At 40.2% G+C, this 24734-nt stretch overlaps 2 protein-coding genes across 5 annotated transcripts in view; one reads left to right on the top strand and one right to left on the bottom strand.

The window, feature by feature from the left end:
- The window catches only part of GABRB3 (gamma-aminobutyric acid type A receptor subunit beta3), a 342036-nt gene that overhangs the window by 7804 nt on the left and 309498 nt on the right, over positions 1-24734 (top strand). The window lies entirely within an intron of this gene.
- The window catches only part of GABRA5 (gamma-aminobutyric acid type A receptor subunit alpha5), a 67859-nt gene that overhangs the window by 18138 nt on the left and 24987 nt on the right, over positions 1-24734 (bottom strand). For all 4 annotated transcript variants that reach the window (XM_032259968.1, XM_032259971.1, XM_032259969.1 and 1 more), the window contains one exon: positions 15753-15835. In XM_032259968.1, coding sequence (XP_032115859.1) covers positions 15753-15835 — 83 coding nt within the window. The remainder of the gene's footprint in view (positions 1-15752; positions 15836-24734) is intronic.

Here is a 24734-nt window from a genome sequence, read left to right as displayed (position 1 = left end):
GGTTTCAACTGCATGAAGGCATTTAATCTAATTTTCCAAAGGTGCCCATAACGAACTCCTTGGAAACAGACCACAGTTCATGCTTCTGTGCTCCTCACTGCACCTCACTGAGTGCTGAATGCTTAGTGCACCTGCTACAGGCTCAACACTTGTGTCTTTCACAAAATTCTTATGTTAAAATCTAATCGTAAATGGGATTGGTCTTAAGAGCCTTTGAGAGGTGATTAGGTCATGAGGGGGAGGCCTCTTAAAAGAGGTCTCAGAGAGACCCCTCACTCCTACCACCATGTGAGGGCACAGTGAGAACATGGCTGTCTGTGAACCGGGAAGCAGACCCTGAGCAGACATCAAATCTGCTCACACCATGGCCTTGAGCTTCCCGGCCTGCAGAACCGTGAGAAACCCTTTCCTGCTATGTATAAGCCACCCAACATTTGGTATTTACAGCAGCCTGAAGGAACTCAGATAGAAATTGGCACCAAGAATGGGGTGCTGCTGTTACAAATAGCTCAAAAGGCGGAAGTGGCTTTGGGACCAGGTTATGGGTAGAGGCTGGAAGCCGTGTGCTAGAAGAAGCCTGCATTTCCATGAATGGGCTGTTCATGGCAACTCTGGCAAGGGCCAGGGAGACAAGAGGAGAGTTGCAGAGCAAGTCTCCGTTTTCTCAGAAAATATCTAAGCAATCCTGAGCAGAATGTTGGCAGGAATACAGACAGTAAAGGTCATTCCAGCGAGGTCTCAGACAAACATGAGGAACGTCTACTGGAAACTGGAGGACAGGTGACCCTTGTTACCAAGTGGCATGGAGGCTGGCTGACTGGTGTTCCTGTTCTATCCATAGTTTTTGTGGAAGGCAGAACTGGGGGTAACGAAGTTGAGTGATGGCTGAGGAAATATGCTAAACAAAGTGTTGGAGTGGCTTATTTCTCTGACTGTCATTGTAAAATGGGAGAAGAGGGAAATGTCTTAAAGATGGAATTGTTCTCATTGTTCAATGAGAACACATAGACACAGGGAGGGGAGCACTACACACTGGGGTCAGTTGGGGGGAAACAGGGGAGGGACGGTGGGGGGTGGGGAGCTGGGGAGAGATAGCAAGGGGAGAGATGCCAGATGTAGGTGATGGGGAGGAAGGCCGCAAATCACACTGCCACGTGTGTACATATGCAACAATCCTGCATGTTCTTCACATGTACCCCCAAACCTAAAATGCAATAAAATAAATAAATGGGCAAAAAAAAAAAAAGATGGAATTGCTATTTAAAAAGGAAGCAGGCAGTGCACGGTGGCTCACGCCTGTAATCCCAGCACTTCAGGAGGCCGAGGTGGGCAGATCACCTGAGGTCAGGAGTTTGTGACCAGCCTGGCCAACATGATAAAATCCCACCTCTACTAAAAATACAAAAATTAGCTGGGCATAGTGGTGGGCACTGTAATCCCAGCTACCTGGGGGGCAGAGGCAGGATAATCGCTTGAAGCTGGAAGTGGTGGTTGCAGTGAGCCAAGATCATGCCATTGCACTCCAGCCTGAGTGACAAGAGTAAAACTCCATCTCAAAAAACAAACAAAAAAAAAAAAAAAGAAAAAGAAGGAAAAAGAAGGAGGCAGAATTTAAGAATTTGGGAAATGTTCAACCTAACTATTTTGAAAGGAATGAGAAAGCCTGTTTGGGAGAGAATATGGGGGTGGGCTGGCCAAAGGCCTCTGATAAAGACATTCATTAGTCAGCCATCCAAACAGAAGCCAGGAGCTGCTGTGCAAGACAACGGGCAATGCAAAGGAGGGAGGGATGTTGGCAGCTGCGGGACAGAGAGACGCCCTGCCCTGCCCTGATGCACTGCCTTACCTCCTGGGCTCTGCTCCCTGCTCTCCGGCCCCACACTCCTCAGCCACCCCAGCAGGGGTTCTGGGGAGCCCTGGTGTGGTTAGTACTGCGCTCAACAGAACAGAGGGAGCATGATGGCCTCCACCTAGATTTCAAACCACATGGCTTCCCGGCACAGCCATTAGGACCCCAGTCCCAGAGAGCTGTGGGGCGCAGGCACAAGCTGCCAAGGGGGCAGGGGATCCCCAAGGTCATGCGGCCCAATCCTTGCCTGGCAAAACTGCTGGGGCACAGCCACTGCCCCAGTGTGGCTGGAAGGTGGGACCTCTTTCCCCATGGGTCTGCAGGGCACAGCATGGGCCAAAGAGGGCTATTCTCAAGCTTTAAGGTCTGATGGATCTTGTTGGGCTGGGTTTTGGACTTTCTCTGGACCTGCCACCCCGTTCTTCCTTCTCATCTCTTCCTTTTGCAATGGGAATGTCTATCCTGTGCCTGCCCCCACTGTATTTTGGAAACATACACTTATCTGGTTCAAAGGTTCACAGCTTGAAAAGAATTCTGCCCAAAGACAAATCGTACCTTGGGTCTCACCCATATCTGATTTAGATGATACTGAGATAAGAATTTGGGCTTTAGACTTTGGATTGAAACCATGTGAGAAGGGCATGAATGTTGGGTGTCCAGGGGCAGGAATAACTTGTGTCCCCCCAAAAATTCACGTTGAAATCCTCAGCCCCAAGATGATGGCATTAGAAGATGACTGCATTAGCAGGTGGGGGGTCTTTGAAGATGATTAGGTTGTGAGTATGACACCCTCATGAATGGGATTAATGCCCTTATAAAAGCTGCCCCTGGGAATTCACTCACCCCTTCTACCGTGTGAGGGCACAGTGACATGGTGCCATCTTAACAAGGAAGCAGGCACTCACCAGACACTGAAACTGCTGCTGCCTTGATCCAAAACCTCCCAGCCTCTGGAACTGTGAGAAATAAATTTCTGGTGTTTTTAAGTTCCTCAATTTATGGTATTCTGTCATAACAGCCAAACCATGCTAAGGCAACACTCAGGGCATCTCTTAGACGGCAGCTGTCTTAGTCTGCTTTGGGTGCCTTCTCACTGTGTCCTCAGGTGGCAGATGGGACAGGAGAGCTCTCTGGGGCCTCTTTTATCAGAGCACTAATCCCACACAGGAGGACTCCGCCCTCAGGTCCTAATCACCTCGTAAGGGCTGCACTTCTTAATACACTGGGGATTGGGTTTCAACATGATTGGTGGAGGGGACAAACTTTCAGACTCCAGTGACAAGCAACAGTAACTAACCCATCAACGTGACTGCTGAAGCCGTCTGAATTCAGACGCCGCACAGATAAAACTGCAGTGTGTTTCTAGGACTTTTGAGACTGTAACATGTTCACACAAGGTACTCAGAAGCCTGTGTTCTAGATCATCCACATGCACGCTGACCCAGTACGTGCTGGGGATGATGGATGCAACCCTCCGCATAATTCACATCTGAATGGAATAGCAGCTCCCTCCAGGGAGGTTCACCCCTCATTTCCTGAAATTCTCTCCGCTGAGAGAATTCCATGACCACCAAAGAAACTTTCAGTTCTAATTTAGTATATATTTTTGTGAATCCAGATGTCAACTCATGACTTAATCAAATATTTAATGAATCACTCCACAAATAAAATGAATAACGTAATCTGAATATATTTTTTCTTAGTCTTGTTGTATTTAAGTATTTGCTTCCAAATGGACACCATGCCATTATATTTAAGGAATTTCCTTACTGGCCAAGAAACATCCTTTTGTAAGCTAAGGCTAATTTAAAGATTTGTCGGAATTCTTGGGTACAAATAGCAATAACAGAAATGTCTGTTAATTCTGTTCTGCATTACACAAGCCGGAGCATGTGGCTCATTAGAATAATGACACGGATTGCATTCCTTTGTCTCCTAATAGCAGAGAACTGTTGAACTGAGTAATTTGAAACTCATGATACTATCACATTTAGCCTGTGCATGCTCAGACGCCAATGGCATAAGTGAACAAGTTGGCCAAGCATCTATTCTTAGTAAATCTAGAAGGTAAAAGATAAGTAAGAAAAAAACTTTGTTGAATAACAACTCTCTTAAAATTACCAAGTGCTGAGCTGAAACCATATAACTGAGGAACGGTGAAGTGTGTACTGTTTTCTAGCTCTTAGTCAACAGTATACAAACAACAGAGGACATGCAAATAAAATTCTTACTGTTTTTCATAGTAACTATAAATGAATGATCAATCTCTGAAGCAAATCAAATCAATCTTAATAGCAGCCAGATAAAAATAAATTTGACATAAGAGTTCAAAATTCCTACTGAGTTCAAGAAGCACTTCTATTGGTTTTATTTTTTTATACATAATATGAATCTTATTTTATTTGATTGAATATAGAAAGTGAAGAGATCTCATTGAATGAGTATTTTAGCTTTCAGTGTGATAAATGATTTAACTGCAGTTAGCTGGTTTTAAATTTGATAATTTAAGAAATAATCAGGTTGTCACATAGTTTTCTTTACCAAAACTTACTTTTGTGCTGCCTGCCCTGCTCACCATCACCATTACATCTGGGTATCACGTTGACTTGAACTTAACCAATGATCAAAAAGACAATAATCTTTGACTTTTAGTCTTTTGTTTTGATCACATCCAAAGCATAATTTTCATATACAAAGAGTGGCATAATTTCAAGTTGTACAACTCTGCTTCCTCTGAGGATGTAAACAAGTAATTTTCTTTCAAAGACATCAATCAGTGATGCCCAAATGAAATGCCTCAGGGATCTTCAGAGGGTTCTCTATTCCGAGTAATGATGTCCACAGCCACCCCACGGGAGCAAATGATTTAAATAAATCCGAGAGACAGTCCCTTTCCATTATACTGTTTCCCTCACATAAATGTATGCTTAATCTCTGTATGGCATTTAAAGATCATAGTTTGAAAAAGCGGAATTATTTCCATCTAACCTAACTTTTAGCTCATCACACATACTTCCTCGCCTAATTCCAAAAATCTCTTTGGAATGATGGAAGTAACATCAGACAAAATTCTTGAAATCAAAACAGTTTCTGCGTCCAGGAATGACACTATTAGGTATTAGGTAACTCCCATTATCTCTAGATGTGGAATGAAAAGCTACTCCCTGAAATCCCTGGAGAGATGCAAAGACGAGCAGAAATGGACGGGAGTTGCCACTTAAGGAAGGAATGGCTTTTCACTGAAGAAGCGGCAAGGCAGCTGATGCTCAGGGAGGACCTCTCCATCTCCCTGGCTTGAAGACTGTAAGGAAGAGTCTAGAGCTATCAGAGCAGCAGCTGGAGAGTGAGGTGCAAAATCCTAGAAGGAAAAGGGCAACGAGGGAGGCCCCAAGTGATGTATACAGACACACATCATCTCTCCCCAGATCTCTAGCTCACCCCTCAATTATGCATATGTATGTGCGGAGCAGACGCCTACCAGCCCAACCCCAGCACAAGGACCGCCTGCGTTTCATGGCTTGCCTGCCACAGGAAAGACAGAGCTTGGAGTTTACACTCAGCCAAGTTAACTGGCTTAAAAACAAATAAATAAAAATGAACACTAAATTTAACAGAATCCAGAGCCTGTGCAATGTATCAATAAAATATCCAGAAAGCAATTCAAAATTAATATACGTAAAAGAAACAGAGAAAAAGGACTTATGCTCAAGAGAAAATGCAATCAATGCAGAGTAATCCCAATAGGATTCAAATGATGGATTTAGTATATAACAATTTCAAAGTAGCTGTTATACATATGCTTAAGAATAGAAAAGAGAATATGTAATGTTTTATAATAAAAAATTGCTGTCATAAAAATCTAACAGTAAATCTTAGTAGAGAAAGTGAAACCTTAAAAGAATCAAATACAAATTCTAAACCTGATAAATATCATAGGCTGAATAATGAATTTATTGTTTAGGCTTAACAACAGATTGGGAAAGACTGAAGAAAGAGTCAGTGAACTTGAGGCACTGAATAGAAATTATCCAATATAAAAAATATAGAGGGAAGACAATGGTTAAAAACATGAACGCACTCCTAGTGATCTACAGGATTATACCAAAAGGCAGAGTACATGTAATTAGAACCTCAGATAAAAAAGAGAAAGAAGATGAGACAGAAAAAAAAATTAGAAAAAATAATGGCCAAAATGCCTCAAATTTGGTGAAAGACACATTTAGAGTCAAGAGCCTCAGTAAATCACAAGAAGTATACATTAAAATGAAAACAAATCTAGAAAGATTTCCACTTTCAGAAAGACGAAAACACATTTTTCTCTATTCCTCCCACTAAATATAAATATCATACACTTATATTTATAAATAAAAGTGCATATTATATATAAAATAAATATAGGAAGAATCTAAATGGTAGAGAGAAGCAGGTAGACAGGCCTTGGGACCCAAAGGATGGCCCTGTGGCTTCTGTCTGGTTTTCTTTCTGTCTTATACACCCCAGGCTTGGAGCTAAAGAAGTTGGCAACTTGGGAATGCCCAGGGTCACAGACAAACAAAAACTGACGCCTGTGTGGTCTAGCCACAGGACAAGAAACTTTTAGACACTGACCACCGTACTCGAACCAAGCACCCCAGAAAAAAATGTGGCCCCACCCCATTCCAGGCCAGCAAATGCTGAACAGGTAGCTAAGACTTCTGCCCTTGCCAGTGCCCAACCCACTGATGGAGTGACACCAGAGAAGGCCACATAGGCAGGGGCCAGGACATTCATTCCTGCCAAGCTGCAATGAGGCCCATCCCCTGATGGTGATAAAAGCCATGTGGGAAGCCTGGAGTTTCCCCTAAACCAGCAGGAGCAACCCCCTCCTGCTCTTTATGGGAGTCAGGTAAGAGGATTAGCAGAGGTTCCAAACTTTCTCCACCACTTGGTAGTAATGAGGCCACGCGTATGATGTCAATGGAAGCTATGTGGAAAGTGACAATCACCCCAGCTCCTCCCATCTAGGAAAGAGACCTGTACCCACCAGCATTAACAGGGAACCCCAGGCACTCTTGAGTTAATAGAGGCTAAGCTGGAACCTGATTTCTACCCTGACCCAGTGGTACTGAGGCTGAACCACACCTTCCCCTGACAAAGCAATGTCAAAAAAAAAAAAAAAAAAGGCAGGCAGGTAAAACAGGGGTTTAAACAAGATCCAGAGCCTTGTATTATAATATACAAAATAATCAGGTTATGATAGGAAATAATTCATCAAACCAAGAATGAGGAAGATCAAACTGAATAAAAATAAATCAACAGATGCTAAAGCAGAGATGACAGAGATGTCAGAATTAGCGGAAAAAGGTGTTTTTAAAGCAGCCATTGTAAAATGATGCAACAACCAATTACAAATATGCTTGCAACAAACTTTAAAAAAACTGAAAGTCTCAACACAGAAACAGAAGCTATAGGAAAAAAACAAATGAAGTTTTAGAACTGAAAAATAAAATATGCATGATCAAAAGTTCCTTAGACAAACAAAAAAGGATGAAGGTGACGAAGGAAAGAATCAGTGAATTGCAGAGAGAACAAAAGAAACTGCCCAATCTATAAAACAGAAAGAAAATAGATAAAGATGAAAAGGTCGCCAAGTACTTGTGAGAATATAACGAAAGAGCTGAGATCCATGTCTTGGAGGTCAGGGAAGAACAGAAACTGGCTGGGCCAGAAAGAGCGTTCAAAGAATTAATTCATAAAACTTCCCAAACTTGACCAAATTCTACAGAAGCAAACACCAGAAAGTTACTGGCATAGAGGAATAAACCTATAAATACCGTATGCCTACACAAATAAATATAGTCACATTTCTGAACACTAAAAACAAAGAAAAAAGGTCCTTAAGGTAATGAGAGAAATGAGACCTTACCTATAAAGAAAAACAGATTTGAAAGACAGAAGATTTCTCATCAGAAACTTGGAGGCAAGAAGGAAGTGGCACATTTTTCAAGTACCAAAAGAACTGTCAAAGCTTGATCCTCTAACCAGTGAAATATCCTTCAGTAATCAAAGGCAGAAATCAAGATATTCTCAGATGAAGAAAAACTAAGAGGATTTATTGTCAGCAAACCTACCCTGAAATGAAGGCCACACAAAGTTTGCTTAACAGAAAAATAACCATAAAAGAAGGAATCTTGGAACACCAAGAAGAAAAAAAGAACACAGTAAGTAAAAACATGGACAAATATAATAAAATTTCCTTTGTCTATTGAGTTTTCAAAATTAAATTTGCTAGTTCCAGCAAAAATTGCAACACTCTCTGATGTGGCTCAAGATGTATATAGAGGAAATCTTTAAGGCAACTGTGTTATGATTAGGTAAAGGTAAAGGAACGTAAAGGGAGGTAAGGTTTTCATATTTGACTTGAAATGGCAAAAGGAGCATACAGTAGACAGTGATAAATTTTGTATATATAAAGTAATACTGGCCAGGCACAGTGGCTCCTGCCTGTAATTCCAGAACTTTGGGAAGCTGAGTCCAGAGGATTGGATGAGGCAATGAGTTTGAGGCAGCAGTGTGCTATGACGATCCCACTGCACTCCAGCCTGGGCAACAAAGCAAGACCTTGTCTCTTAAATTAATTAATTAATAAAGTAATAAAGTATACCTAGAAGAACCACTGGAAAAGCTATACAACAATATACACATGATAACATAAATGTCCAAAGTACGTCAGACAAAAGAAAACAAAGAAATAAAAACAGGGAAAAAGCAAAAAGCCAAAGAAATGGCAGACTTAAGCCTTAACATTTCAATACTTACATACTTACATTAAATATAAGAAGTGTAAATATATCAATTAAAAGACAAAGATTGGAAAAGTAAATTTAAAAATCTGAGTTGTACTATCTATAAGAAGCTCACTTTTTATATAATATATAGACACTGAAAGTAAAAAACATGAAAAATATTTATCGTTCAAATATTAATCAAAAGAAAGCAAGACTGCCTATATTGATATCCAGTTATGCGGGCTTCAAAGCAAAGAAAAATTTCTTGACAGAGGGAAACATTAAATAGTGAAGACAAACAATTATATATGTGTATGCTTTAAACAACACAGCTAAAAATATATGTGTAACAAAAATTGATTGACCTCGAAGTGGAAAATGCACAAACAGACAATTACAGCTGAAGACCTCAGTACCTTATGAACAACTGATTCACAACAATGAGACAGAAAATCATCAAGGATGGAGGAGAACTCAACACCATCATAATCAACAGAATCTAATCAAAATTTGTAGACCATCTACCCAGCAGCCACAAAATACACACATTTTTCAAATGTTCACAGAACAAATATCAAGTAGGCCATATTGTGCATAAAACAATCCTCAAAAATTTAAAAGAATTCTAATTATACAGAGGACATTTTCTGGATACTGTGGAATTAAACTAGAAGTAAATGACAGAAAGATAACAGAGAAGTCTAAAAACACTTGGAAACTAAATAACATGTATCTAAACAATATGTGGGTCAAAGGGAAAGTCTTAAGGGAAATTTAGAAATACATTTAATAAAATGAAAGGAAAATACAGTGACTAAAACTTCAAGGAAAATATCTAAGGAAGTGCTACAGAAACATTTATAGCATTAAATGAATACATTAGAACAGAAAAAAAGTCTCAAATCAATAACCTAAGTTCTCACCTTAAGAATCTACAAAAAAGGAAATGCAAACTAAATGCAAGTAACTAGAAGAAAGAAAATAAAGATGAAAGCAGACATCAGTGAAATAAAAAATAGAAAAGCAATAGAGAAATCAAAGAGCTACAAATAATAAGATCAATAAAACTGACAAACCTCTGTTAATCTGGCTGGAAGAAAAACACAAATTACCAATGTCGGAAATAAGAGGTATGACTATAAACACGGCAGACATCAAGACAATAATATAACAACTATGAACAACTCTAAACAAATTTAATATAACTTAGGTAAAATGAACCAATTTCTCAAAAAACACAATTTACCCAAACTCACCTAATAAGAAGTAGATAATTCAAATAGCCTTAATTACTAAGAAAATTTAAATCATAAACATCTCCCTAAACAGTTACCTTAAAGCCCTGATGGTTTCAATGAAGAATTCTAACAAACATCTTAAAGAATCAACACCTATTATACAGAGTATTTTCCAGAAAATAAAAAAGGTGGGAATACTTCCCACTTTATAAAGCTAGGCACCAAAACAAAAGATATGATAAAAAATGAATATATATGCAAAAACTCATTTACAAAATATTATGAAATTGAATTCAACAATACATAAAAATAATTATATGTGATGACCAAATAAGAGTTTATTCTAGGGCTGCAAGGCAGGTATGTAACCCACCAACTTAACTGGCTAAAAAAAACTCACATGATTATATCAACTGATGCAGAAAATGCACAAACACAGCTTTTCTGAGGGCTCCCTTAGGAACTGATTTCAGTTTTGCTTGTCTCTGAGTGCTACTGGGATCCAGCATACCTTAGATGCCTAGGAGCTGCTTAAAATAAAAAAAGTGAGTTGGACTAGCACCAAGATTAGAGAAGCCCCTGGAATCTCTGGCAAAGGCCAACTGGTGAAGGTCTTTCCCTGTACAAAGCCAGTTTGTGAAGACTGGGAAAGGTGAATGTTTCATTTAATGTGCACACCAAATACAGAATATGAAGAAATGAAAAACAGGGAGATATGTTCAATAAAATAAAACAAGACAAATCTTCAGAAACTGATCCTAATGAAATGGAGTTATATAATTTACCTGACAGAGAATTTAAAATAATCATCACAAAGATGCTCACTGAAAACAATATCTGAACAAAGTGAATTTTCAATAAAGAGACAGAAAATATTTTTAAATTACCAGATGGAAATCATGGAGCTAAAGAATACAGTAACTGAACTGAAAAAAATCTTTAGAGGGATTCAACAGCAGACTACATTAAACAGAAGAAAAGATCAATGAATTAAAGGATAGGTCACTGGAAATGATTGAGTAAGAGGAGCAAAAAGAAAAATGAAGAAGGGAAAAGAAAGCTTAAGAGACTTATGGGACACCATCAAGTGACTACTTTGTATACTGAGTTGCAGAAGGAGAAGACAGAGAAAAAGAACAGAAAAAGCATATTTAAAGAAATACTGAAAATTTCCAAATCTGGAAAAGGAAATGGAGAAATAGATCTAGGAAGTACAGAGGATTCAAAATAAGACAAACCCAGAGAAATCCACACCAAGACACATTGTAAACAAAGTGTCAAAAGTCAAAGACAAAGAATTTTCAGAGTTGCCAGAGAGAAGCCACTTGTTATATGCGTTAATGTCATAAGACTATGGATGGATTTCTTTTATCAGAAATCTTGCAGGACAGCAGGAAATGGAAAAACCATAGTCAAAATTCTGGGGGAAAAAAAGTATACCTGGCAGAACTCTCCCTCAAAAATGAAGGCAAGACAAACACTTTAATCATCACATGACCTGACCTGCAGGAAAAACTAAAGAGAGTTTTCAAGTTGAAAGAATGCTAAATAGCAACACAATAGGATAAGAAAATATAAAACTTGTTGGGAAAGGTAAATACACAGACAAATAAAGAATACTGCATTATTGTAACAATGGTGAATAAGTGACTTGTAGTTATTTTATAAAAGGCAAAAGTATTAGAAATAATTATAACTAAAAATGTTAATGGATGCACAATATAAATGGATACAAATAAGTGTGTGGAAATAATAGTAAAAGTATAGTTTTTGTATGTGATTGAAGTTAAGATATTATCATAAGATAGACTGTTATATGTTTAAGATATTTTATGTAAGCTGTACAGTAACCATGAAGATATACCTACAGAAGTTATAGAAAAGAAGAGAAAGGAATCAAAGCACTTCAATACAAAAAAATTAATGAAGCACAAAGACAGCAGGAGAGTTAAAGAGGAGCAATAGAAATACAAGACAAATAGAAACAATTCCCAAAATGGCAATAGTAAATCCTTCCCAATCAGTATTTACATTGAATGTAAATGAATTAAATTCTTCAATCAAAAGACACAAGAGAAGTTGAATTGATAAGAAAACAAGATCCAACTCTATTTTTTGTGTTTTTTATTTTATGAGACAGGTTCTTACTCTATTGCCCAGGCTGGAGTGCAGCGGGGTGAATATGGCTCACCTCAGTCTCTGCCTCCTAGAGTCAGGTGATCTTTCTGCCTCAGCCTCCCAAGTAGCTGTAGCTGTGACTACAGGCATGCATCACCATTCTCAGCTAATTTAAAACTGTGTGTGTGTGTGTGTGTGTGTGTGTGTGTGTGTGTGTGTGTGTGTGTGTGTGTGTGTGTGTTGATGGGGTTTTGCCACACTGCCCGGGCTGGTCTTGAACTCCTGGGCTTAAGGATCCACTCACCTCAGCCTCCCATAAAGACAAAATAAATTTGTTAAGAACTGTCACAAGAGATAAAGAAGAACAATATATAATGATGAAAAGATCGATTCACCAGGGAGATATAACAATTACAAGTAGATATGCACCCAACGTAAGAGCAACTGAAAATATAATGAGAACACTGACAGAATGATGGGAGAAACAGCAATGTACTAACAGTAGGAGACATCGATACCTCTCTCTCAGTTATGGATAGAACAATCAGACACAACATCAACAAAGAGGTACAATGGGCTGGAACAACACCAGGCCAAATAAAACCAACAGACATTCACAGAACATTTCACCTGTAGCAGAATACACATTCTTCTGAAGCACACACAAAACGCTTACATTTTGTGTCACAAAACAAGTATAATAAATTTAAGAAGACAGACATTTCTTACCACAATGGAATGAAACCAGAAATCAACAGCAGAAGAAAAACTAGAAAATTCATACATATGTGGAAAGTAAACAACACACATTTGTATAACCGGTGGACCAAAGAAGAAATGAAAAGGGAACTGAGAAGACATCTTGAAAGATAAAAATGAAAATGCAGCACACCCAAACTTATGGGATATAAGAAAATCAGCATCAAGAGGGAAATTTATATCCTACACAGAAAGGAAAAAAAATTATATAAACAACCTAACTTTTCAGTGAATTAGAAAAAGAAACACAAACTAAGTCTGAATTTAGTAGAGGGAGGAAAATAATAAATATTAGAGCAGAAATAAAGTAGGGAATAGAAAAACAAGAGAAAATAATCAGAGAATCAGCAGAGTTTGATCCTCGAAAAAAATAAAACTGGCAAACTTTTATCTAGACCAAGAAAAAAAGAAGTCAAACAGATAAATTAGGAATAAAAGAGGAGACATTGCAACTGATGCCACAGAAATAAAAAGATTTGTAAAAGACAACAATGAGCAATTATATGTCAATGAAATGGGGAACCTAGAAAAAATGGGTAAATTCCTAGATACATACAACCTACTAAGACTGAATCATGAAGAAACAGGACGTCCAAATAGACCAATAACTAGTAAGGAAACCTCCCAACAAACACAAGCCCAGGACTAAATAGTTCACTAGTGAATTCTAGCAAACTTTAAAAAGAATAATGCCAATCCTTCTCAAAGGCTTTCAAAAAACTAAAGAGGAAGGAAGACTCAGACTTGTGAGTCCTGCATTACTCTCACACGAAAAGCAGTCAAAAGTATTCCAAGAAAAGAAAACAACAGGCCAGTGGCCCTGATTAATATAGATGCCAAACTCCTCAATAAAATACCAACAAACTCAATTCGACAACACATTAAGAGGTTCACAACCAAGCGAAATTTATCTCTGGGATGCAAAGAATGTCCAACACATGAAATTTTTTTTTCTTTCTTTTTTTTTTTTTCTGAGACAGAGTCTTTCTCTGTCACCCAGGCTGGAGTACAGTGGTGTGATCTTGGCTCACTGCAACCTCTGCCTCCTGGGTTGCAAGAGAGTCTCCTCCCTCAGCCTCCTGGGTAGCTGGGATTACGGACGCACAGCCTCTTTAGGAGGCTGAGGCAGGTGGATCACAAGGTCAGGAGTTCGAGACCAGCCTGACCAACATGGTGAAACCCCATCTCTACTAAAAATACAAAAAATTAGCTGGGCGTGGTGGTGTGCGTCCGTAATCCCAGCTACCCAGGAGGCTGAGGGAGGAGACTCTCTTGCAACCCAGGAGGCAGAGGTTGCAGTGAGCCAAGATCACACCACTGTACTCCAGCCTGGGTGACAGAGAAAGACTCTGTCTCAGAAAAAAAAAAAAAGAAAGAAAAAAAAATTTCATGTGTTGGACATTCTTTGCATCCCAGAGATAAATTTCGCTTGGTTGTGAACCTCTTAATGTGTTGTCGAATTGAGTTTGTTGGTATTTTATTGAGGAGTTTGGCATCTATATTAATCAGGGCCACTGGCCTGTTGTTTTCTTTTCTTGGAATACTTTTGACTGCTTTTCGTGTGAGAGTAATGCAGGACTCACAAGTCTGAGTCTTCCTTCCTCTTTAGGATTATAGGCTGGGATTATAGGCGTGAGTTACCGCAGCACCCAGCCTATTTCAGGAATATTTGTAAACATTCTAATTGTGACAGTAAAGAAAATGGATTACATTTTCCAGCAAGACACAGGACTTTTCAATTTGTGTATATAATGAAACAGGAAACAGAAAAAAAAAAGGTATAAAAAGGTATCTCAGGCAAGAATTAAAGAAGAAACTGGTGTGGCAATATTGATATTAAGCAACATTTAGTTCTATAGGCATTAAATGGGTCAAAGAGAGATGACTTATAGTAGTAAGACAGGCATCCTGTCAAGAACCTAGAAATATAATGAACTTTCATAGTGATGATGATGATGGGCATTTATTGAACTCTTCAACTGGTGTTACTCTGCCAGTTTCAAACATATCACAACAGCTCTCATCTATTTTACAAATGAAGGAAGAGGCTCAGAGAGTCTAATTAACTTGCCCACAGTTACTCAGCAGAGGGGTGGGGTAGCCAGGATTCAAACCCACATAGTTTTTATGCTTCATCTCAAGGAGGACATTCTGCTTTCAAAAGTGAAAACTTCATATAGCATGTGCCCAAGTGAACAGTAAAAAGAAAGATGGAAACTAGATCAGTTTTAAGTCTGCTCCAAATATCTCACATGTGGGGATGATGCTAAAACAGTAAGTATAACAAAATTTAACAGTCCGTTTCAGGAATATTTTAAATATTCTAATTGTCACAGTAAAGAAAACGGATTGCATTTTCCAGTAAGACACAGAACTTTTCAACTGTCTCAACTGTCAGTTCCTCTGTCTGGAATGGCTGGAATCCAGGAATTCCTATTAGAATTGGATAAGTGTATACCTATAGCATTGTGATATGAATAATCTGTTTATTTGTTCAAGCAACACTTATTTCCTAAGATGCTGAGCGTTCTGGGTAAGCACTGACCATGAACATGACAAGATAAGGCTGTTGCTCTTACAGAACATTCTAGAAGAAGTGTCAACACAGCAATAATTACAGTACAATAAAAAATGTGACTGGTTGCGTACTGGAAATTGGGAGTCCCTTTGAGGAGGTGACCTGTAATCTGAGACGCAAAAGCAAAAAAGAACTGCCCTGTGGCAATCTGAGGAGAAACATCCCCAGGGGGGCACGTTCCAGATTGTTCAGTGATGCCTCTGGCATTGTCATAGTTCATCCTCATCTGTGATGTATGGCAGGCGTTAATGACCCCGTTTTACAGACAAGAAAGCTCTTCTGGGGAGAACAAAACACTCTCCAGCCTTCTTAAACAGACTGCATCCTATTGCGTAAAATTTAGGCTCTGCCTGTGTATATGCAGAGCCTACATTTTTCTGAATAAATGTGGAACTGATCCCCAAAGCATATGTCCAAGGATCTTACTTGTGAAAATAACTTACAGCTGCCAAATTTCAGAGGGCAGGCGTGCGCATCCATTGGGAAGTCCTCAAGCTGCATGGGGCACTCTGCAGAGATGGTCAAGCTGAAAAATAAGAGATGAAGACCTTTCAGCCACTCCCTCACCCTCGCCATTCACTGAGCCACCATCATGTCCCAGAAAGCCATATTAAGTACTCTTAAAAATTAATGTCTTTTATGAGATTATCTGAACTGTCCCTACGAAATTACGTAAGTTGGCGTTGTAGGTGAGGATCATTCAGAAGTAAGGCTTAAATCAAATCTACTCAGGAGTTCGGTGGCTTAGGGCGAACGGCTTATAACACAATTTAAGATGTTATTCTTTCAAAGTTATTTATTCTTTGTTTCCTGTCCCCTATTGAGCATTATCTATAAAGCTTTCCTTGACAACGCTGGAAACGTATGCATTTTCTAAAATGGTTCATAAGCCCAAAAACGTAAATGTAGGATACACGCACATAGAGTCATAGAATAGAGGAAAATACAGAGAACGTTTAAATAACAAAATTACAAATATCTACCATTTCACTTACAACCCCATGTGGTACCTTTAGTGCAGAGTTTTCCTATTTGTCCAAACTGTGACAGGAACCTGGCTACAACCACTGTGTAATGGGCCAATGTGAAACTGTATGGTAAGGGACGCTGTAATGTAAGAACAATCTCCTGGTACAACCTAATTATTATTCTCTTAATCCAGGCCTTCCAAATTATAATATCACTGGGCACGACCTCTGTCACCGATACGATATAATGATGGTAGCCAGAGCTGGCGTGTGTGTGCCAGGCAGCCTGTGAGGTATTCTATCTGCACTGACTCCTCTCACCCGAGCAGCACGGGGAAACCTGGTACTGTCACCCCCCCAGTTCACAAAGAAGAAAAGTGAGGCGCGGATATTAAGGAACCGGGCCACGAATGCAGAGCTGCACCGTGGTGGAGCCATGACGATCACCCAGGCTGCCTGGCCCTGGCTGCAGAGGCTCCTGAAGGGCACCACCACATGTGGCACATGCAGGGCTCTGCTCTGTAGGGAGCCAGTGCACTCCCAGAGGCGCCACACCCCCCTGCTTTCATTTCCTTGCCACCTTTACCAATTAGGGATGATTCTAAATTTTATCAATGAGCCTATCTTCTGTTTCTTAGCTTTCTTTCCATTATTTAAGATAAATGGGCCGGGCGTGGTGGCTCACGCCTGTAATCCCAGCACTTTGAGAGGCCGAGGCGGGTGGATCACAAGGTCAAGAGATCGAGACCATCCTGGTCAACACGGTGAAACGCCGTCTCTACTAAAAATACAAAAATTAGCTGGGTATGGTGGCGTGTGCCTGTAATCCCAGCTACTCAGGAGGCTGAGGCAGGAGAATTGCCTAAACCCAGGAGGCGGAGGTTGCGGTGAGCCGAGATCGCGCCATTGCACTGCAGCCTGGGTAACAAGAGTGAAACTCCGTCTCAAAAAAAAAAAAAAAAAAAAAAAAAAGATAAATGATATTACATACAATGAAAGATGAAGATACAAAACATTCAGCTTAAAGGACACTTCTGAGCAGGGGAGGCAAGCTTCGCGCTGGCCCGTGGCCTCAGCTCTAACAATCTGTGGCCGCAGGTGTGACACTCAGAACGGACACAGGAGCAGACTGAGGCTGGAGGAAGGGAGGGTCCTTCAAGTGACCTGAACGTCTTCGCCCAGCTGCGCTACTGAAGACCTCAGCCAGCAGCCCTAGCTCTATGCCTGCAGCCCCGCACGATGATGCTAACGGCATTCTAACCCACAAGTCTATGCCATCGTCAGGGTGGACGTGGAGAGGGCCGCCTTCTCTCAGACACTGCCACGTCCGCCAGCCCCAGCAGGCACTCAGCTTGCCACTGGGTCTGGAGGCTGCCAGGAAGTCAGTCTATGGCCTGCGTTCTTGACCTCTTGGAGAGTCTGAGTTGCCACCTGCCCCTTGCTTTATGCCAGCATCCCCCTCCAATCCACAACGCCACTGTAGGCTCCAGAACAGACATTTCTGTTGCATGCCCTTACTCTCAGAGGAGGCCCCAGGGAAACCTGATCCCCCAGGCCCCGTGAGGCACTCTGGCAGCTCCTGGTTCATTCCTCCCCCTTTTCTGGCCAACACTGTCTTTCTGCCATGGTGGGCTTCATTCTAGCTGTCTGGCCCTGAGAACTGCCCACCTTCTGAAAACCACTGCACTGACGATGGTGAAAGATGACATTCTGACAAGGCATGTACACCGAGGAGCTGGCTTTTAGGACATTGCAGGAGCGTGTGCGTGTGTGTGAGTATATGTGTGCATGCAGCACGTGTAGGGGCGGGGAGGGCACATAAACCCAGGTGGACAGAATTTAGCTGGATCTAAAAAAAAAGGACACTTAAAAAAAATTCCAGTAAAATTGTAAAAAAGTTTTTCTACAATTACCATCTCAATTAAGGCTATTACTAGAGCCTTGTGAATTCTTCTCCCAGTTTTATAGAGCGCCTTAGAAATAAAATTCTAAACCTCAGTAAAGTATCCTTCATCTCTGAGAGTGTCTCTTTTCTAACACATGAATGTATTATTCAGATAAATCTCTCAGTAAGAACTGTTTCAGCCTCAGTCGGGAAATAAATTTAAATTTTCGATCCCTCCAAACATTTCAAAAATGGCCTATGCTTTAATAATACTAAAAAGTCTCTCTCGGTGAAAGAAAGCCTTCTATTCATGGGGCTCTTGAAATGTAGAATGCCTTGAGGTGGAGCCAGCCGCCTTACACAGAGCTGAGATCAAGGCCTCTGAGAAGTGCGTGACTATCACGGCACAAAAGAGCCAGCCAGGTCACCGCTTGAAACTCACTTTTTACATAAAGAAAAGCAAGCCCAAAAGGTTAAGAAACTTGCCTGTGGAAAGGCTTCACTGAATTACTGGAAAATCCAGGAATCCAGTATTTTTTCCAAAGGTCCAATTTCTGTTTTACTTGCAATTTCTGTTGAGACATTCAAGCATTCACTTATTGAAGCATAATATCCCATTTTTGAAAAACAGCTTGATTTCAGGGTAAGGGAAGGGGCATTTTCATAAGTTACGAAAATTGCTTCCACTTGGATTTACACCCAAGTCCGCTCCACATGAACCTTTATGGTAAGGATGATGATGATGGCAATCGAGGGCTCAGGGTCTAATGTCTGTGTGTCCTCAGAGACAGTTTTTGCTCATTTATTTCTCCCTTTGAACAGGCCACTGTTTCTTTGTATGTCTCTTATTTCTTCCTTGAAAGCAGGACATTTTGATTATTATAATGTGGTGATGCTGGGTGTTAGATTCTCCCATGTCCACAGTGGTTTTGTGTGTGTGTTTGTTTATGCCTGTTGTGATTATTCTTGTTTGCTTGGTTGGTTTTTGTAAACTGTGTTGTTTGTTCTGTGGGGTCACTCTTTCCTTAGTTTATTGGTCAATTAATTATTTGATGGAGATATTTTTAATGCCAGCAACCAAAATTTAAAAACAAAAAAAATAAAAGCCTCTCAGTCCTTGTAGATAAAGTCCGCATGCATGTTAGAACACTCTTTAAGTGCCTAGCCAGGCAGTTTACAACTTTGCTATAATTTCACTTTTTTCTTGTGTGGAGTTTGAAGGTAGCCAGACATGAAAACTTTGGGACTTGTTAGGTATTTTCTTAGTATGTGTCCAGGCCAGGGCATGCACATGACCTCTTAGAACACCTGGTGTAAGTGGGACCTTTGCAGTTCTTGTTCCCCTTGTAGATCTTTCCCCAGATTCTTCTTTCCTAGCTTTATGATGAAAGAAATGCTTTCATTTCTTAACGTTAAACTTTGAATTTTATTTTGAGAAACTTTTGTGCATTTGTGTTGTTTCTCTTTTGTAGTATTTTTTAAAAATCAGGCTTATGTGTATTTTTTTTACATTTGATCTGTTAAGAAGATTTATTATGGGGTGTGCAGATGCACATAACAAATTAAACAAAAATATATCCACTCTCTCGTCAATCATTACAGTGTCCTCCTGAGGAACACGAGTATGCTTCTCGGTATGCACCCAAAGGAACTGAACACTTATGTCTACACAAAAGCCTTCACATAAATGTTTATGGCAGCCTTAGTCACAACTACAAAAACTTAGAAGCAATCAAGATGTCCCTCCATAGATGAATGAATAAACTACAGTGTATGCAGACAAGGCAGTGTTATGCCAAGGAAGCTTAAATGCATTTTACTAAGTGAAGTGAGCCAGCCAAAATATAACACACAGAATGATTCTAACTATATGACATTCTGGGAAAAGGCAGAACTATGAAAGAGAGTAAAAAGGTCAGTGGTTGTCAGGGGTTTGGTGTAGGGAGGGATCAAAATAAGCGGAGCACAGAGGATTTTTAGAGCAGCAAAAATGCTCCTGTGATGCCATAATGGTGAGTACGTGTCATAATTTTGTCTGAATACACAGAATGTATGCCACAGAGAGGGAATCCTAATATAAAGTATGGACTGTGGGTAATAAGGATGTGTCGGCTTAAGTTTCAGTTGTAACGTTTGTGCCCCTCTGGTTGGAGATGTGATAAGGAGGGAAGCTATGTACGTGTGGGGACATGGGTTTACAGAAAATCTCTGTACCATACTCTTCCTTTGTCTGCAAACCTAAAGCTGCTTTAAAAAGAAAATTCTTTTAAAAATACATTCTTTAAAGTCTGAGGGAGTTCACTGCTATAAGACTTGCCATATAATAAATGCCAGAAATGAAAGGGCACAAGAGGGGAACTCAAAACCGTATCAGGAACAGCAGTAACTGAAATCACACAGGTAAACATAAAACAAGCATTATGATATTTTTGGTTTGTAACCCCATTTTCCCATATGATTTAAAATGCATAAAATAATAATTATAAATCTGTGGTAACATACAATTACAATCTATGTCATACAAACTATGTGTAAAGATACAATTTATGACACTAACAATGGGAAGACAGAGCTATGGTTTTTTTATATGTAACTGAAACTAAGTTGGTTTTAACCCAAACTAGATTGTTATAAATTTCAATGTGAATTTTATTCTGCAGGGTAAACATTAAGACACTAATTTAAAAATATATAGTAAAATAAATTAGATGAAAATTTAAATGGTACGCTAAAAAATAAAACACAAAAGAAAAAAGAAATGCAAGAATTGTGGGACAAGAAATGAATAAGACATATAGAAAGCAAAAAGGAAAAAGGTAAAAGAGAAAGTCCTCCCTTTCAGCAATTCTATTAAATATAAATGGGCTAAATACTTCAATTAAAAGGCAGATATTGGCAGACGTGATATAGATATATAAATTCTCTGTCATGTACAAGACACTCATTTTAGTTCCACAACCAGAAAAAAGCCAAAATTGAAAGGATGAAAAAAGTAGTCTATTGAAATCAAAACCAAAGAGAACTTTAAGACAAAATTTGTTGCAAGAGACAAAGATATTATATGTGGCTCTATATACCAAAATATATAGAAATTATAAACATATATGAAACTCAAAATGGAAAGAAAAATTTATCAGACAAAACAAACGGACTTCAGAGAAAAATACACTAGTCTGCAGTAACAATTGGAGACCTCAATATCCCATTTCAGTAATGAGTAGGATACCTAGAGAACACTGACAAGGAGACTTTCACTACACTATAAACCAACTGGACTTAACAGGAATATATGAAACATTCCATCCAACAACAGCAGAATACACACTATTCTCAAGCACACAGGCAGCATGCCCAGGATAGACCATCAGTTCAAGTACAAATCTCATACTTAAAAAATTTAAAATCATACAAAGTATCTTTTCTGACCAAATGTAATGAAACTAGAAATCAATAACAGAAGGAAAATTGAAACATTCACAAATATATGGAAATTAAACATGTTTCTAAATAACAAATGGGTCAAAGAATACATCATAAGAGAAATTTGAAAATCTTTGAGGCCAGAAGTGGTAGCTCACCCTTGTAATCCCAGCATTTTGAGAAGCGAAGGTGGGAGAACTGCTTAAAACCAGTAGTTCCTAACCGGCCTGGGCAATATAGCAAGACCCTGCCTCTACAAAAATAAAAGTAAATTAGCTGGGCATGGTGGCATGTACCTAACTACTTGGAAGGCTGAGGTGGGAGGATCACTGGGACCCAGGAGTTCAGGCTGCAGTGAGTTATGATGGCACCACTGAGCTCCAGCCTGGATGACAGAGCAAGACCCTGTCCCTAAAAAAAGAAAAATATGCTGAGATAAATGAAGACAAAAACCCAAGTTATCAATACTTATGGGAGTACCAAAAGCAGTGCTCTCAACTGATAACTGAACTTTATACATTATGGAACTAGAAGAAAAAAAAAGAGCATGCTAAGTCCAAAGCCAACTGAAAAAATGAAATAAAGACTGGATAAATGAAATGGAGACGAGAAAACCCGCAGCTTGCAGGGCTCACAGGCAGGTCAGAGGGAATCCTGACTGGGGATGTGAAGGCTCACAGGGTCCCTTCTTCCACCCTACAGATGTTGTTCTTTCATCCCTGGATCTCCTCTTCCAGAATTCTGAATGCCTCTGATAATGAATGAATACTTCAAGCTAGTATTTATAATGCCATTTAAGTGTTTTGTTTTAACAACCCAGACCGTCAAATGATGGCACCACATCCCCTCTCTAAGGAGTGGGCAGAAAAGGTGCTGCTGAAGCATGTGGGTGAGTGGATACAAATGTGACGTACAAAGTGACACTCCGAAGCCCACCTGAGGGAAGCCTCACCAGAATGGCTGTACAGCGTCCTCCACCCTGAAGGATTCAGGTCACATTTTCCGTGGGTCTTGACTCACTGAGGAGAGGATTTGTTTTTCCATTCTTGGAGACCTGACAGCAATTTTCCAACTATCTGCCAATCATCAGTAGCATTCTTCTCAATTTCTATGAAAGTGATCTGACCCTAAATCTCTTCTCTCCACTGCACATTTCAAAATGCTCTATTTTGTACCATGGCAACTCATTTTATGTCTATCATTCCCCCAAGTGGCCAGGCAAATATTCTGGGACCATCTGGAGTTTCTGTGAATGAGGAAAAGGTTTCTGGTTGTTCTTGCTATCGTTTAAACTACTGAGCTCAGGGCTACCAGTGCCCAAGTGTCATCAACTTGGAAGAGGTGTATTATTTTTTAGAAAACAGTAATGAAATGGGCACTAAAAAGGCCCTCCATGGGTCGGTTGCATCCCTGGGAACACAGGGGATGTGTGACAAGTCGTGCTGACTGCTTTACTTCTTTTAAGTTAGTGCAGCTTGTGATGGAGGAACTGACATGTAACAGGGAAAGCACCCAGAGGTGTCTTGTTCCACCCTCTCTATGATTAAAGGACTTCAAATGTTATCAATAGGTAACCTGTACTTCTGTTGAGTTTGTAAAGAAATGGATCGACACCTTGAGTGTAAAGCTGGCGCGGCACATCCCTGAGTCGGGGCTCTTTACTTGCACAACGCTGGCTTTTCACTGCTTCGGTAGCAGTCTGCTGGGGCTGCCATCACAACGTACCACAGGCTGTGTGGTTCAAACTACAGACCTGCAATTTCTCACACTTCCGGAGGTAGAGGTGAGATCAAGGTGTCGGCAGGGAGGCTCCTCCTGAGGCCTCTGTGCTTGGCTTGCAGATGGCCGACCTCTCCGAGTCCTTGCATGGTCTTCCTTCTGAGTGTGCCTGGGTCCCAACCTTCTCCTCAGCATACAAGGATCCAGTCACATTAGACGAGGGCCCTTCCTCATGACCTCAGATTCACTTAATTGCCTCTTTAGAACCCCATCCCCAAACGCAGTCCCATTCTGACAGCTGAGAGGTTAGGACTTCACCCTAAGAATCTGGACGCAGCAGAGGCACGTCAGGTAGCTGCTCTGGCTGCTTCAAGTTCATGCTCATGTGCTCACTACGCTCTTTCCACAGGCGCTATCATAAATGTGTTGTGAACCTGTTTACATCTAGAGATGTAAAAATCTGCATGTCTACATTTCTAAGGTATAGAGTTTTTCTCTACATCTCAATTTACACTTCTTAAATTTACGTAACAAAACTTTTTGAAAACATACAGAAAAATAAATCTCCTGAGGACACGGGGCAGCTCTGTAGGTAATTCTGCTGCATTACTTTTGCCAGCCTGGTGGTGACTGGGCTAGCCAGGTGGTACAGTGGCACCCTTCTGATGTGTAAGGCACGTTCACTACTACTGCAATTTCTTTTTTCCTTCATATACTCCCTCATCGTCTTTAGGCCAGTTGACCACACCGGCAGTTCTACTTGTAAAAATAAACCGACTAACTCCTACTTTGGAGTGCTATAAATTGAAATCATAAAAATTACTGTAAAGTAGTAACTGCCTAACACACAGGCCTGGCTAAATGAAAAGATGGAGAAAGTCTTGTGATTGTTTATTTCTATTAAACATTATTTGTTGTTCCCCCGAAAAAAAACAAATTTGGAAGCAACAGAATTCAGCCCATAGTGATATCCCATCAATTTCCATCTCGCCTGCTGCCCACTGGGTTTCTGGCCTGACAATGATGGGACAGAGGCTCACACCCACCGTGAGGAAATCCATTCGAATCAGTTAAGTCATGATGGTTGGTCAGCGAGGTTTCAGAGCAGGGCTAAAACAATTCCATTTTTGGGAGAAATTATGTCCTATTTCATACACCTCTTTTGCAAAGCTATTTCTGGCTACTTTGCAGAGACAACATGAACACACATACACAAAGATACTTCAGAGCCCTTAAAAGGTAGAAAATACATGCAAATCACTGAAGCCACACACAACACACCACATATACACACGCCTCACACCACACACACACAACACACCACACATACACACGCCGCACGCCACACACACACAACACACCACACATACACACGCCGCACGCCACACACACACAACACACCACACATACACACGCCGCACGCCATACACACA

The sequence above is a fragment of the Sapajus apella genome, unplaced genomic scaffold (assembly GCF_009761245.1).
Source record: "Sapajus apella isolate SASKATOON/1434 unplaced genomic scaffold, GSC_monkey_1.0 scaffold113, whole genome shotgun sequence".
In the NCBI taxonomy this organism is placed as follows: domain Eukaryota; kingdom Metazoa; phylum Chordata; class Mammalia; order Primates; family Cebidae; genus Sapajus; species Sapajus apella.
Note: the sequence above shows the minus strand (reverse complement) of the source record. Positions and strands in the feature narration are given on the sequence as shown.